A 16,320-nucleotide genomic window follows, 5' to 3' on the forward strand; every position below is an offset into this window, starting at 1 on the left:
CGGCAGAATCTGGGGAATAAATATTGATTGCGTTTTCTAGTAAAACTTTCTGTGTTACAGAATTAAAAAAATGTATTACAAATTAATTTCGGCAAAAAAAAATTACATTTGTACATTTCCCCTAAACTTTGCTTTATTTCCTGTGAAACGCCTAAAGGATTTAGAAGCTTTCTGAATGCTGTTTTGAATACTTTGAGGGGTGCAGTTTTTAAAATGGGGTGATTTATTGGAGGATTCTAATATATAAAGCCCTCAAAACCACTTCAGAACTTAACTGGTGCCTGTAAAAATAGCCTTTTGAAATTTTCTTGAAAATGTGAAAAATTGCTGCTAAAGTTCTAAGCCTTGTAACTTCCTAGAAAAATAAAAAGATGTTCAGAAAACAATGCACAAATAAAGTAGACATATGGTAAATGTTAACTAGTGACTATTTCGTGTGGTATTACTATCCGTTTTACAAGCAGATACATTTAAATTTAGAAAAATGAATTTTTGCAAATTTTCTCTATATTTTGGTGTTTTTCACTAATAAATATTTAATTTATCTACTAAATTTCCCCACTATCATAAAGTACAATATGTCACGAAAAAACAATCTCAGAATCTCTTGGATAGGTAAAAGAATTTCCAAGTTATTATCACATAAAGTGACACGTCAGATTTGAAAAATGAGGCTGTGCCACAAGGCCAGAACTAGGCTGCTTCCTAAAGGGGTTAAAGAGGCTCTGTCACCAGTTAATACTTCTCTATCTCCTACCTAATCTAATAGGTGCTGTGTTGTAGATAAGTACGGTTTTGGTTTTTTTGAAAAACGTTCATTAGTGACAAAGTTCTGATCATTTTTACATTTATGCAAATTTTTAGTAAAAGCTCAAAGTTTTTTTTCGTTTCACCAAGTGGGCGTTGTAAAGAAAAGTGTATGATGCTGACCAATCAGCATCATACACTTCTCTTCATTCATGCCCAGCTTTATTCACAGCTGTGACGTCACTTACTCCCGCAGTTCTTTCACTGGAGCGACGGGAGAATGACCAGACATCACCTCCAGTCGTGACAGGACAGCTGCTGAGGAGGATAATCGTCCTGGCACGGCTGGAGCCGATGTCTGGTCATTCTCCTGTCTCTCAGGTGAAAGGAACTGCTGGGCATGAATGAAGAGAAGTGTATGACGCTGATTGGTCAGCATCATACACTTTTCTTTACAACGCCCACTTGGTGAAACAAAAAAAAAACGCCCAGTTGGGCTTTTACAAAAAAGTTGCATAAATGTAAAAATGATTAGAACTTTGTCACTAATAAACGTTTGTTTTTTTAAAAAACAAAAACAAAACAGTAGTTATCTACAACAAAGCGTTTATTCGATTAGGTAGGAGAAAGGGAAGTATGACACTGGTGACAGAGCCACTTTTTTTTTACACTTACTTGGGGGCTTGAAGATCTGATCTTCTGATCCCCTGTACAATACACTGCACTACTTATGTAGTGCAGTGTATTGTAACTGTCATTCTTCAACTGACAGTTAAGCCTAGCTCACTGACCAGGAAGCCGTTGCTAGGCTTTCTGGTTGCCATAGCAACCACCAGCACTCACGGGGGGGTCGGGGGTACAGAAGGAGCCCCCTCCCTCTGTCAACCACTTAAATGCGGCAGTCGCTATTGACTGCCGCATTGAAGGGGTTAAAAGGCGGCGATCGGTGGTAACTGCGATCGCCACCGTTGCAGCAGGATGTCAGCTGTATGTTACATCTTCAGGATGGTCTGGTACATCGGATTGCAGTAAGTTACTTGCAATGCCGATGTACCAAACATGTCGTTTTGCGGGAAGGGGTTAAGTTTACTGTTAAAAAAAACACACACACACACACAGACACAAACAGAGGTGACAACGTAAGAGCTGCTCCTACACAGAGATATGATGATGAGACGCTGCTGTACAGACACTGACAGATATGATGATGAGACGCTGCTGTACCGACACTGACAGATATGATGATGAGACGCTGCTGTACAGACACTGACAGATATGATGATGAGACGCTGCTGTACCGACACTGACAGATATGATGATGACACGCTGCTGTACAGACAGTGACAGATATGATGATGAGATGCTGCTGTACCGACACTGACAGATATGATGATGAGATGCTGCTGTACAGACACTGACCGATATGATGATGAGACACTGCTGTACAGACACTGACAGATATGATGATGAGATGCTGCTGTACCGACACTGACAGATATGATGATGAGATGCTGCTGTACAGACACTGACAGATATGATGATGAGATGCTGCTGTACCGACACTGACAGATATGATGATGAGACGCTGCTGTACAGACACTGACAGATATGATGATGAGACGCTGCTGTACCGACACTGACAGATATGATGATGAGACGCTGCTGTACAGACAGTGACAGATATGATGATGAGATGCTGCTGTACCGACACTGACAGATATGATGATGAGATGCTGCTGTACAGACACTGACAGATATGATGATGAGACGCTGCTGTACAGACACTGACAGATATGATGATGAGACACTGCTGTACAGACACTGACAGATATGATGATGAGATGCTGCTGTACAGACACTGACAGATATGATGATGAGACACTGCTGTACAGACACTGACAGATATGATGATGAGATGCTGCTGTACCGACACTGACAGATATGATGATGAGATGCTGCTGTACAGACACTGACAGATATGATGATGAGATGCTGCTGTACAGACACTGACAGATATGATGATGAGACGCTGCTGTACAGACACTGACAGATATGATGATGAGACACTGCTGTACAGACACTGACAGATATGATGATGAGATGCTGCTGTACCGACACTGACAGATATGATGATGAGACGCTGCTGTACAGACACTGACAGATATGATGATGAGATGCTGCTGTACAGACACTGACAGATATGATGATGAGACGCTGCTGTACAGACACTGACAGATATGATGATGAGACGCTGCTGTACAGACACTGACAGATATGATGATGAGACGCTGCTGTACAGACACTGACAGATATGATGATGAGATGCTGCTGTACAGACACTGACAGATATGATGATGAGACGCTGCTGTAGGCAGAAATACATTATTCTGCTTCTCAATAAACTACTGTTCCCCTGAGGATTTGTCACTAGTTTAATAATGCCCTCTCTCCTAGCTAATCTAATAGGCGCTATGATGCTGATAATACTAGTGAAAATTGTGTCCCAAAACGTTTATTATTTGAAAAGTTATGAGCTTTTTTCTTAATATGTAAATTAGCCTATACATGACATATGGACTATTCCTGGGTTTTTTTTAGACAGAGGTTGCTCCATAGTTATAATAAATGTATGTGAGCAGAATTGTAAATAGATGTATATTAGAAATCTGTATGATTTCCTATTCTATACATAAATGAATACAAAAAAAACCTTACTGGCATCTGCCATATATACAGCAGTGTATGGAGAAGGCTTATGGGCTGAACCAGCTTTATAAGGAGTTACTGCCGACACTTCATTGCAACGAGCGGGTTCCTGTTTGTTTAACCCCTTAGATGCTGCAGTCAATAGTAACCGCGGCATCTAGGCCATTAGAAACAGGGGTTCGGCCCCCTCTGATGTCCCATCGGCCCCCCGTGGCGCCTAAGGCCCCCAGGTCTGCCATTTTTGTGCTCCTATTAAGCCCTGCAAGAGGTAGGGCTATTACATGTAATTGTATCTGTGTCATATAGACACAGGTACAATTAGTGAAGGTGGGGGTGGCGGCGGCTGGTTTCAGTTGCACCGCCGCCCCCTCAGACAGGTAGCAGGCCACCCTGTGCGGTATGGCGTGGCCGCGGCGGGGGTAGCGGGAGCAGCATTCATGGTGCCTGCTCCCCCGCTAGCTACGCTACTGCTGAGATCCCATCTATATCCATTATAAATGCCGTTCTTTCCTCTTCATTCATCCATACCAGACCAACAGAGCAACATATGAAAACCGCTAATGTCATACATGTTTGACACATCATCAGAAATCTACTAAATATATTTCATTATCAAAAGAAATGCAAACACTGATTAATAAGGCAAAAGAGTAAAAACTGATTTGATAAAAATATAGTTCATACTAAGAAGTAGCTGTTAATCTGTGTGTAGATGTTAACTTATTTTATTGTCATTGACGGTTACCTTTTCTAGTCCAGTAGAGTCATCCTCAATGCTTTTCGGCATTATAATGAGCATACTCATTTGCTTGCCTGCAAATGGGATATCCAAGATCATCAAATTCTGTTCATTTACTGTTCGAATGCCAAGTCGTGCATCTAGCTGCATCATGTGAACTGGTCTAGTTTCAGTCTAAATGAAAGAAGTGACAAGTTTGTTATTAGTATTCTTATCAGTGTTATAATGATACGGGCCAATGATCGGGCAAACCAACATTCATATGAATGCTCGTTCCCGATCATTGCCCTGTGTAAACGGCAACGTTCAGCCTACGAATGAGTAAACGCTCATTCATCGGCTGATCTGCGGCCAATAAAATAATCGCTAGTCGGTAGTACATCTACTTGTGTAAACGTATGGAAACTAACGATCGTTATCTTTGGCAACCACATAGAAATAAATGGAACAGACATTGCTCTGTGAGCTAAACATAGACTCCAAACTGATACATTGTAGCAAACCAGAGAGATTTGTGCAGTATTGCTGATGTATTTAGCTCACAGACCATTCTGCTGCGAGCAGGACTAGGTGTATACCATTTTGCAGCTTGTGAATGTAAACAAGAGGGTTCCTATTCACTGACTGCAAACAATTATCTTGAAAACGGTGAGGAATAGAAACACAAAGTATTTTAGAAAGTTGTAGAAAGATTCATTTATATAGTGAACTAGCAGAGTTACCCGGCTTCGCATGGGTCTATTTGTTTGTTGTTTGTGTGTGCGATGAAAAAGTTTGTTTCCTACTGATATGAAGCCAACATATCCAATAAAGTCCAAGTGCAGGGTTCCTTTTTGGAGGCATGACTGGTCTGAAAGGGGTTCAATTTATGAGAATGCTGAAATCCAGTGTAGGTACAGTCCGTTCATGGCGAGAAAAGACAGATGGCTTAATTGTTAGGGAAACCCGGCGTAAAACAAAAATGACTGGGTTGTTATAGGAGCCTGGTGTAACACTGTGTGTATGTGGGTGAGGCTAAGACTGAAGGACCTGCGAGCTTCTATTGGCTAATACGGGTCATCTGATGTGATATGGAGGAGGACCCTTCATGTGGAAGCCAGTGGTGCCATATTTTCTTTTGTGTTGCAATTATTTGTGAATATGTTGAGAACGGTAGGCGCTACAGCACTGAAACCCAGTGCAAAACCTTCGAAAGTGCCTGATTTACTTATGTGCCAAATTTGTTGCAAATTGGTCCAGTCGTTTGGCCGTGCATAAAGAGCAGACAACAGAAATTCATTTTTTATAAAGATAAAGTTTTAGTTAGATAAATCCAGAGAACCCATTTAAGTCTGAGAAAGATTATTATAATGTTCATACCTTGGTTACATGAAACTCGCACTCTTTTGTTTCAGATTCATTAAATTTATATAACCAGGTCCCTTTGTAGTATGCAGCTCCCAACAGAAGCATATTAGTATTTTCATTCAACAAATCCTCGCACAAAATATTCTTCACATTGCCTTCAGAAATAGAACATAAATGTAATGATGTGAAAATACCAAATATGCTTTGTAGCTAAATTATATCATCAGTTAACATTATCATCATACTCCTGAAATAAGTGCATGAAGTTTAAAGCGTCTATTGTTATGACATCTGTCAGTAATAATTTCAGATGTGTTCACTCTTACCTTTGCTTAAATTTGGTTAAGGACTCCAATTTCTCATGAAACAAATTCAATACAATATTGCGACGTAGACAGTGCACTTAATGTCAGCTGCAATGAAGAAATATTTTCATACACTAATACAGTCTCCAGTAAGAGATGAGATATACCCCATTCCCCAGGGACCAGGGAGTGGCAGGGAACCTGCATACAGAGCAGTAACTGCAAGTAAGGCGTATGTTGTTGCTAACCTGCTATATATAGGCATCCAGTAATACAATAAAGTGGGACCTAAAAGGGGCACTATTATTGTGCGGGGCACAAAAAGGCTACACTATTATTGTGTGGAGCACAAAGAGGGGTACTTTTCCTGTGTGGGGCAACGAGTGAGACTATTATGTCTGGGGAACTATTTCTTTCTGTGACAAAATGTGGGCACTATTATTGTCAGGGACACTGTTTGTTTGGCCCTATTATTATTGGGGCCACTATATATCTGACATTATTGGCTTCAGGGTCATTATCTGTCTGGCACTATTATTTTGGAGTCACTATCTGCATGGCACTATTATTTTTGTGATAACTATATTTATAAAATATGGATCTTTTTATTTGTTTCAATATTGCTGAAGTACAGTGTTTGGGGCCACTGTGCAACACAGCAAATACCGTAATGGGGCAAATAGGGCAGCAACAGACACAGCATTGACGATAGCAGCAAGATGGGGAGCTTGTGTAGAAGGTGGGGACAAGGTAGGGTGGGTACTGGAAAAGCAAGGACCCAGGGGTGGACATAACCACTGTGCAGCCGGTTCAGCTGCTAAGGGTCCGGAGTGATGGAGGCCTATAGGGCCGGCATCAGGAAGCTATAATAATTATCTAATTATTGTGGCCTGCAGGTGGCAGCCTCACTGTGTGAACCACACTTCTGCTGTTATTGAAATACTACAGGAGCTATGGTCCGCAGCATCTATTACATTAGACTGCTTGCCAGTGAAGGAGGAAAGAGGGGAAAGAGAAGAAGAGGCCATATTTTGCATTTTTTTATCCCTAACTGCCAAAAAATAGAAGCGGATGATGTAATAAAAGAGTCCTCCTCAGTGCTAAACAGACTTAAAAGGTTGCTAGTTGCTACATCAGGATTGTGTTTTCAGCTGTAGAAGGCTGTGCGGAGGGAGAATAGGAGACTGTATACATTAGTTTGTGCTCGGTACATTAAGAATAGGAAAAAGTAGATTCTGTGTAATATATGGAGGGTGAGATTCAAGTTCCATGCGTGTGTGTGTGTGTGTGTGTGTGTGTCTTGTGTGCAGCATGTGCTTTATGTGTAAGTTATCTGTGTGGGGAATGTGTTCTCTGTGGCAGTGGCGTGTCTGCCATTTTTCCTATATGTGAGTGACATGGTAACAACATGTGCCTTATGTTTGAGCAGTTTTTGTTTGGCATGTGTTTGCGTGGTGTGTGCACCTTGTGTCCTTTGTGTGAGGGGCATGTTGGGAGCATTTGTCCTATGTGTGAGTGACATGTTTGCAGCAAGTGCCTTAAGTGTTATTGGGGTGGACGACATTAGTCCTATTTATGAGTGGTGTGCATACCTCCCAACTTTTGAGTTCGGAAAAGAGGGACATTTTTAGGCCACGCCCCTAACCACGCCCAATATTCTGCATAAACACATCAAATCACGGCCAGAGCCGTCTGCAAATAACGCGCGCACATTCTCACTGCGGATCTTTAGACTGTCTGGATATCACAGATATTATGGATCCGGTTATATCGTCTTTGTGTACTTTTCCTATCTTGGGTATAACATTTGCTCATCACGGCGGCAGCAGCTGCAGGACAAACCAAAAGGCTGAGAACAATGAAAGTCAAGAGGGAGACCCTGTGGTTGATGACTTTTCAATTGACAGGTAGCAGAGTTACATGATGGGGATATTTTTTTCCAGTTGTGTAACTCTGCTACCGATCAATGGAAAAATCATCCACCAGAGCCCCCCTGTAGACTGCTCCACACACAGCCCCCCTGTACATAGCGCCAGACACAGCCCCCCTGTAAATAGCTCCACACACAGCCCCCCTGTAGATAGCTCCAGATACAGCCCCCCTGGAGATAGCTCCACACACAGCCCCACTGTAGATAGCTCCACACACAGCCCCCTGTAGATAGCTCCACACACAGCCCCCCTGTACATAGTGCCACACACAGCCCCCCTGTAGATAGCTCCACACACACCTCCCCTGTAGATAGCTCCACACACAGCCCCCTGTAGATAGCTCCACACACAGCCCCCCCTGTAGATAGCACCACACACAGCCCCCTGTAGATAGCTCCACACACAGCCCCCCTGTAGATAGCGCCAGACACAGCCCCCCTGTAGATAGCTCCACACAGCCCCCCTGTAGATAGGTCCACACACAGCCCCTTGTAGATAGCTCCACACACAGCCCCCTGTAGATAGCTCCACACACAGCCCCCCTGTAGATAGCTCCACACACAGCCCCCTGTAGATCGCTCCACACACAGCCACCTGTACATAGCGCCACACACAGCCCTTCTGTACATAGCTCCACACACAGCCCCCCCTGTACATAGCGTCAGATACAGCCCCCTGTAGATAGTGCCACACACAGCCCTCCTGTAGATAGCGCCAGACACAGGCCCCCTGTAGATAGCGCCACACACAGCACCCCTGTAGAAAGCGCCACACACAGCACCACTGTAGATAGCGCCACACACAGTCCCCCTGTAGATAGCTACACACACAGCCCCCATGTACATAGTGCCACACACAGCACCCCTGTAGATAGCGCCACACACAGCACCCCTGTAGATAGCGCCACACACAGCCCTTCTGTACATAGCTCCACACACAGCCCCCCTGTACATAGCGTCAGATACAGCCCCCTGTAGATAGTGCCACACACAGCCCTCCTGTAGATAGCGCCAGACACAGGCCCCCTGTAGATAGCGCCACACACAGCACCCCTGTAGATAGCGCCACACACAGCACCACTGTAGATAGCGCCACACACAGTCCCCCTGTAGTTAGCTACACACACAGCCCCCATGTACATAGTGCCACACACAGCACCCCTGTAGATAGCGCCACACACAGCACCACTGTAGATAGCGCCACACACAGCACCCCTGTAGATAGCGCCACACACAGCACCCCTGTAGATAGCACCACACACAGTCCCCCTGTAGATAGCTCCACACACAGCCCCCATGTACATAGCGCCAGACACAGCCCCTCTCTAGATAGTGCCACACACAGTCCCCCTGTAGGTGCCACATTGCCGCCAGAGCGGAGAGCGGTAGAGGTAGGCTTTATTCACACAACAGGGTCCGAGTGTCGGCCGATAAAAACTGCCGTTTTGGACCGTTTTTCCTGGCCGTTTTGCATCCGTTCCGATTCTGTTCCTGGCCGTGTTGCCATTTTTAACGGCCAATTTTGACCCGTTTTGCATCCGTTTTTTTCCCTGTCCGTTTTAAAATCGGATGAATTTCATTTAAATTTGTTGCCACACACAGCCCTCTGTAGATAATGCCACAGCCCCCCTGGTAGGCAATGCCACACAGCCCCCTGTAGGTAATGCCACACAGCCCCCTGAAGGTAATGCCACCCAGCCCCCTGTAGGTAATGCCACACAGCCCTTGTTTGTTGCACCCACCCCCCCCCCCTTCCAGGAGAAGTCACTGACATCAATGTCCATATATGGACAGTGTAGTCACTGACTTCTCCTGGAGAGGAATCCCCGGCCACAGGGTCGGGGATTCCGCTTCAGAAGTGAGTGACGTCACTGTGTCCATATATGGACAGTGTAGTCACTCACTTCTCCTGTAGCGGAATCCCCGGCCACAGGGTTGAGGATTCCGCTTCAGAAGTGAGTGACGTCGCTGTGTCCATATATGGACAGTGTAGTGTCGGGGATTGGGGATTCCGACTCCGACATGGAGCAAAAAAAGACCCTCCTCCTCCTCACATGCACTCTGCACGAAAAGGAGGAGGAGGAGAGTGCACGAGCGACGGAAGACACGGCCGTCACTCGGGACACATTCCGGTGATGGCCGTGTATTACCAGGCCCCATAGACTTCTATGGGAGCTGGGCGGCCGGGTAAACGGCCGAAAATAGGGCACGTCCCACTTTTTGACGGCCAGGTTTCCCGGGCCATCAAAAAATCGGTCGTGTGAATAGCCCCATCACTCACCATCAGAAGAAGGCAGGAGTCTTGCAGCGGCGTTCTCACTGGTGTCGATGCCGGCCCGGGAGTGAACCAGTCCAGTCACCTGACCGGTGAGGTCAGATGACAGGTCAGGTGACTGGACTGGTCCACTCAAGGGCCGGCATCGATCTCAGTGAGAACACCGCCGCAAGACTCCTGCCTTGTTCTGATCGCTGCTGCAGTCAGCAGCGATCAGCTGTTCTGATGCAGCGCCCAGCGGGACATTTACAGACCACCTGGGACGGTGGGACAGCGGTGAGAAACCGGGACTGTCCCGCCAGATCCGGGACGGTTGGGAGGTATGGTGGTGTGTGCCATGTGTCCTATGTGGTAGTGGTGTGTATGCCATGTCTCCTATATATGAGTGGCATCTTTGCAGCATTTGTCCTATGTATGAGTGGTGTGCGCGACATGTGTTCAATATGTGAGTGGTGTCTTCTGTGCTGTGTCTTCTGTGTGATTGGTGTGTGCGGCATGTGTTCTATATGAAAATGGTGTGTGAGCCATGTGTCCTATGTGTGAGTGGCATGTTTGCACCATGTGCATTATGTGTGATTAGTGTGGCGGCATGAGTCCTATGTATGAGCGGTGTTCATAATGTGTTCTATATGCAAGCGGTGTGTGTGCAGCATGTGCCTCCTGTGTGATTGGTATGTGCAGCATGTGTTCTATGTGAGCAAGGTGTGTGCAACATGTGTTCTATATGTGGGTTGTGTGTGTGCGGCATGTGCCTTATCAGTGGCTGGTGTGTTTGGAGCGTGTGTCTTATATGTGAGCGGTGTTTTTGCAGCAGTTTTTCAATTTGTGAGTGGTGTATGTGCGGCATGTGTCCAATGTGTGAATGGAGTGTGTGCAACATGTGTCCTATGTGTGAGTGACATGTGCAATGTGTGAATGCCTTCTGTGCAGTATGTTTTAAAGTGTATGGCTTGTGTGGAGTATGTATGTGTATGTATATATGCATCTTTGTCTAGTTTTGTTGCCACTGAAGGCAGAGGGGTTCTTTGTTGTCAGTATCCACCCCTGCAAGGAATCAAAGATGTATATGCAGAAAAATCTTGAATATCGGGGTATCTTGAGGAAGGCAGTCTGCGATGCATAGAGAAGAATAAGAGTGTGAATGACTAAAATCAGAGAAGAAGTCACCTATGAGTCAATACTTTTCCCAATAATGTATCTGAATAATTGCACTTCTAAATAGATATAGTTTGACTGTGTAGAAATCGGTTGGTCAAAACAATATACAAAATGTTCAGGAGAAGGACCCACTCAGGAAACCCTTGCACTGGGTACACCAATGGGTTAAAAAAGCCCTAAATAGAGCTGACACAAAATTCCCTGCCCTCTAATATTAAGGAGATGATTCAGCTGACATTGTTCCAATCTACACAGGAAAGCAGTAAAATAAGTTTAGAATAAAAACCTGACTTAAATAGTATGTCATTTTCTGATGATACATTTCTATTAAACTAAGTGCCCTCCAAGAATATCTCTTTGGCTGGGTTCACACGACCTATTTTCAGGCGTAAACGAGGCGTATTATGCCTCGATTTACGCCTGAAAATAGGGCTACAATACGTCGGCAAACATCTGCCCATTCATTTGAATGGGTTTGCCGACGTACTGTGCAGACGACCTGTAATTTACGCGTCGTCATATGACAGCTGTCAAACGACGACGCGTAAATTGACTGCCTCGGCAAAGAAGTGCAGGGCACTTCTTTGCAACGTAATTCGAGCCATTCTTCATTGAACTCAATGAAGAGCAGCTCAAGATTTACGAGCGTCACAGACGCCTCGCATAATACGAGGAGGAGCATTTACGTGTGAAACGAGGCAGCTGTTTTCTCTTGAAAACAGTCTGTCTTTTCACACGTAAATGCCTGCTATCGTGTGCACATACCCTTTCAATTTGGCATCAAATTGCTTAGCACAGTGCAGTGCCACAAATAATGGCCTGAGGCCTGATTTAGCATTGCATCCCCTTTACTGTTTTAGCCTGAAAACTTAGAAGGGGATAAAGCACTTAGGCCCTATGCACATGACCGTAAAAATCATCTTTAATTGCGGGCCGTAATTACGGTCTGCACTTATGGACCAATTCACTTCTTTTGACCACGGACACCTTCCCGTATATTTATGATAAATTATTATGGTAAATTATTTATGGTGTCCGGGCTGTAGAAGTTTACCACAAAAGATAGGACATGTCCTATTTTGCTTTTTACGGCCCGTGCCTCCACACTTTGTATGGCCTGTTGGCGCCAATCGCGGCACGTGGTTACGGGCAGGACCATGGTCCCATGCACACGACCGTATTTTTTATCCATCCGTAAAAACTGTATGTAAATACGGATCCGTAGTTATTTATAGCCATCCGTAAATCATCGCAATATACAGAACGGTGACCGTAAATACGGTCCATAGTGCATCCGTAATGCATCCGTATTTACGGATCCGCAAAAAGAAGAAAACCACAAATGATATGCAACATCTGCAAATCTGGCGTCGCCTAGCAATGCTTTCCATAATTCCGGACGGCTACGGGTGCATATCCGTAGCCGTCCGTAAATTACAGAAGCTCCCATATATTTCTATGGGGAGTCCGTGCTGTAAATACGGACAAAAAAAGGACATGTTCTATCATTTCTACGGCACGCACACCCATCCATAAAAACACGGAAAGGTATCCATAACCCATAGAAATGAATGGGTCCGTAATTATGGATGAAAAATACGGTCGTGTGCATGGGGCCTTAATCAGTGCTGCGGCCACTTCATTCTCAGGATCGGTGGGGTCCCAGAGGTTGCACCCCCACCGATCAAAAGTGGTGACATATCTTAGCGATATGTCATTACTTTATAAGGTGGTAATAACCCTTTAATGGGTTAATGTAAAATATGAGATATTTTGTTAATATGAAATTTGCTAAATCAAGAAATGTTACCATCAGTGAGGTCCTTTACTGAGGTGTTTATCTGGTTTCTGGCCTCTTCTGCTCGGCTTTTAATATCAATTATTTCCAGTTCTGATGGATATGGTTTCTTTGTTGAATTTATAAATTCCTAGGAAAAAAAGATTTGTGGATTTATCAGATTATTAACTCACACCTTCATACAAGGAGCTTGTTCATGACTAAAAAGTAGTTGTGTTTCCATCAGCATAGAGCGATAAACTCTGCAATGCACTGTCAGTCTCAATTTGGCCCCTGAGATGAAGGATCTCGCTGTATGGGCAGTTGTGTGCTTGTTTCCACACCGATATCCATTGATACATTGAGTCTATTAATGAGTTGCATACATGTAAGAAGAGAAATATCCATGAAGTATCGTCCTTTAAATCTTGGCCCAAGGTGTAAACTGACATAAGGAGTGCATTACAAAAAGCAATCAGCATTTTCTTAAAGACAAGCTGGTGCCGCCATTCAAATAAAGGGACATTTATCTGTAAGAACGTCTCTGTGTTCTGCCACATGAAGTGGGTTCCAGAGTGGCGGACTCCCCTCTACGACGTCCATATGACCTAATAGGGCATATGGACAGGGGTTTTGGTAGTGAGACAAAGACTTTACATCCAAAACCACACCTTTGATGGCTATTTCTATCGACATTATAAGACCTTATCAATGTTTTATTCTTCGGTATTCTTTATTCCTCAATAAATTGATTTTAAAAAAAATAGACATATTAAAAGTTACAAAAGGATCTTAAGTGAGGAATTTTGTAGGTAGAACAAAGAGTAATAATGAGAAAAGAAAGGGTTGTAAAAAATCAGGAAATATAATAATCTGACACCCAATGTGACTATTGTTCTAAAACATTGTTCAAAGGTCGCACTTTATATTATGTACTGTATATGCTTAACTGTATCATTATATATTAATATATATATATATGTGTGTGTATATATATATATATATATATATATATATACATATTGTATATGAATGTGAAATTTCCACATGAAAATGTACAAAGTTGTCCATTCTAGCAAAGTAAGTCAAATCTATATATCTCAATGAACTGCTGTATTCTTTTTACAGTGGATAAATAACTTATTGATTAAATTAGAAGAAAAGTTCAATCAGCTTTCGGCCACTTTTAGATGTGGAAGATTTCCTGCTGATTCTCTGTTTTCTTAATAATGGCCACCATATTCATTTTTCTGCAGCAGACACACAAAATGTTACACACTTTGGCTGCCTTTTTATGCCACTAGGGGGCATCTCTTATATAGATAAATAGAACATATACAGTAGTGTTTAAAAAAATAGTAGTGAGTTTAAAAAAGCAAATAAAGCACAAAACCATTATAATAAGTATTATTTGCCTAAATGCAAATGCATTTAAAATAATACACATTTATCTCCAAATCAAAACAATAACAAAACGTATTGAGTTTGTATTAACCCCTTAATGACCAGCCTATTTTATATACGGCGCACGCCGGGTGGGGGAATATGGAGCGGGCTCACGGGCTGAGTCCGCTCCATAGAGCGAGTGTGTTGGCTGTGTGTTACTGCCGACACTTCCGGGTTACGAGCGGGATCCCGTTTTAGCGCGATCCCGCTTGTTTAACCCGTTAAATGCCGCGTTCAATAGAGATTGCGGCATTTAAATTACTAAAAACAGGGGGGGGTGACCCCCTTGAACGTCTCAACAGCGAGATCGGGGGGAGCCGTTGGTTGGCACGGCTGCCTGGGGGCCTGACGAAGTCCCCCAGGTCCGCCATCTTTGTACACCTATTAAGCCCTGCCTCTGGCAGGGCTTAATAGATGACTGTCAGAATCACGATATACTGCAATACATTAGTATTGCAGTATATCGTGCAAGCGATCTAACGATCACTGGTTGAAGTCCCCTAGGGGCACTAATAAAAAAAGCAAAAATGAGTTAAATAAAGTTTTAAATTAAAAGTTCCAAAAACCCCCCTTTTCCCATATTCCCCCTAGAGCATAGTAAAAAATTAAATAAATAAGCATAATTGGTATCGCCGCGTTCGTAAAAGTCTGAACTATTACAATATGTCATTATTTAACCCGCACGGTGAACGCCGTAAAAAAAAAAATTGTAAACGCCAGAATCTCTATTTTTTGTTCACCTAATCTCCCACAAAAAATGAAATAAAAAGTGATCAAACCGTTGCATGTACACCAAAATGGTATTATTAAAAACTACAGCTTATCCCGCAAAAAATAAGCCCTTATACCACTTAATCGACGGAAAAATAAAAAAGTTATGGCTCTCGGAATTTGGCGAAACAAAATAAATTTTCTTTTTTACACTTAGGTTTTTACTTGTAAAAGTAGTAAAATATAGAAAAAACTACATATATTTGGTATCGGCGTAATCGTATTGGCCCATAGAATAAAATTAACATGTTGTTTTAATTGCACAGTGAATTCCGTAAAAATGGCGCGCAAAAAAACATTGAGGAATCAGTGTTTTTTTCATTTTCTACCCCACAAATAATTTTTTTCCCATTTCCTAGTACATTATATGGCAAAGTAAATGGTGCTACGAAAAACTAGAAACTCGTCCCGCAAAAATCAAGCCCTCATAGTACTATATCGACGGAAAAATAAAGAAGTTATGGCTTCTGGAAGGTGGGGAGGAAAAGACGAAAATGAAAATCTGAAAAAGGGCTGCGGAGGGAAGGGGTTAATGACCAAGTCATCTTTTATGTTTTTCCATCGTCTCATTCAAAGAGCTATAACTTTTTTATTTTTGCGTCGACATAGCTGTATAAGGTCTTGTTTTTTGCGGGACAAGTTTTAATTTTTAATAGCAGCATTTTGGGGTACATAGAATTTATTGATTAACTTTTATTAACTTTTTTTTGGAGGGGAATAGAAAAAAACTGCAATTTCGCCACATTTCGCCGCAAAAAGCGTCCTAAAATTTACACCGTTTACCATGTGGTATAAATAACACAATAACTTTATTCCGCGTGTTGTTGTGATTGCAACGATACCAAATTTGCATAGATTTTGTATGTTTTACTACTATTACACAGTGAAAACCCTTTTTTTCAAAATTATTTGTTTTTGTGTCTCCATATTTGAAGAGCTATAACTTTTTTATTTTTTCGCCGATGCAGTTGTATGAGGGATTTTTTTTGCGGGACGACTTGTAGTTTTTATCGGTACCATTTTGGAGTAGATGCAACTTTTTGATCACTTTTTATCACATTTTTTTTAAGGCAGGACTCACAGAAAACAGCAATTTTTGCATGTGTTTTTATTTTAGTT

General features: G+C 42.9%; 1 protein-coding gene across 1 annotated transcript in view; it reads right to left on the reverse strand.

The window, feature by feature from the left end:
- Positions 1 to 16,320, reverse strand: part of SERPINB5 (serpin family B member 5) — a 43,664-nt gene that overhangs the window by 19,145 nt on the left and 8,199 nt on the right. The window contains exons 3-5 of the mRNA XM_075828481.1: positions 13,018 to 13,135; positions 5,552 to 5,694; positions 4,199 to 4,366 (exon numbers count right to left, since the gene is read on the reverse strand). Coding sequence (XP_075684596.1) covers positions 4,199 to 4,366; positions 5,552 to 5,694; positions 13,018 to 13,135 — 429 coding nt within the window. The remainder of the gene's footprint in view (positions 1 to 4,198; positions 4,367 to 5,551; positions 5,695 to 13,017; positions 13,136 to 16,320) is intronic.

Source organism: Rhinoderma darwinii, chromosome 5, assembly GCF_050947455.1.
Source record: "Rhinoderma darwinii isolate aRhiDar2 chromosome 5, aRhiDar2.hap1, whole genome shotgun sequence".
Classification (NCBI taxonomy): Eukaryota; Metazoa; Chordata; class Amphibia; order Anura; family Rhinodermatidae; genus Rhinoderma; species Rhinoderma darwinii.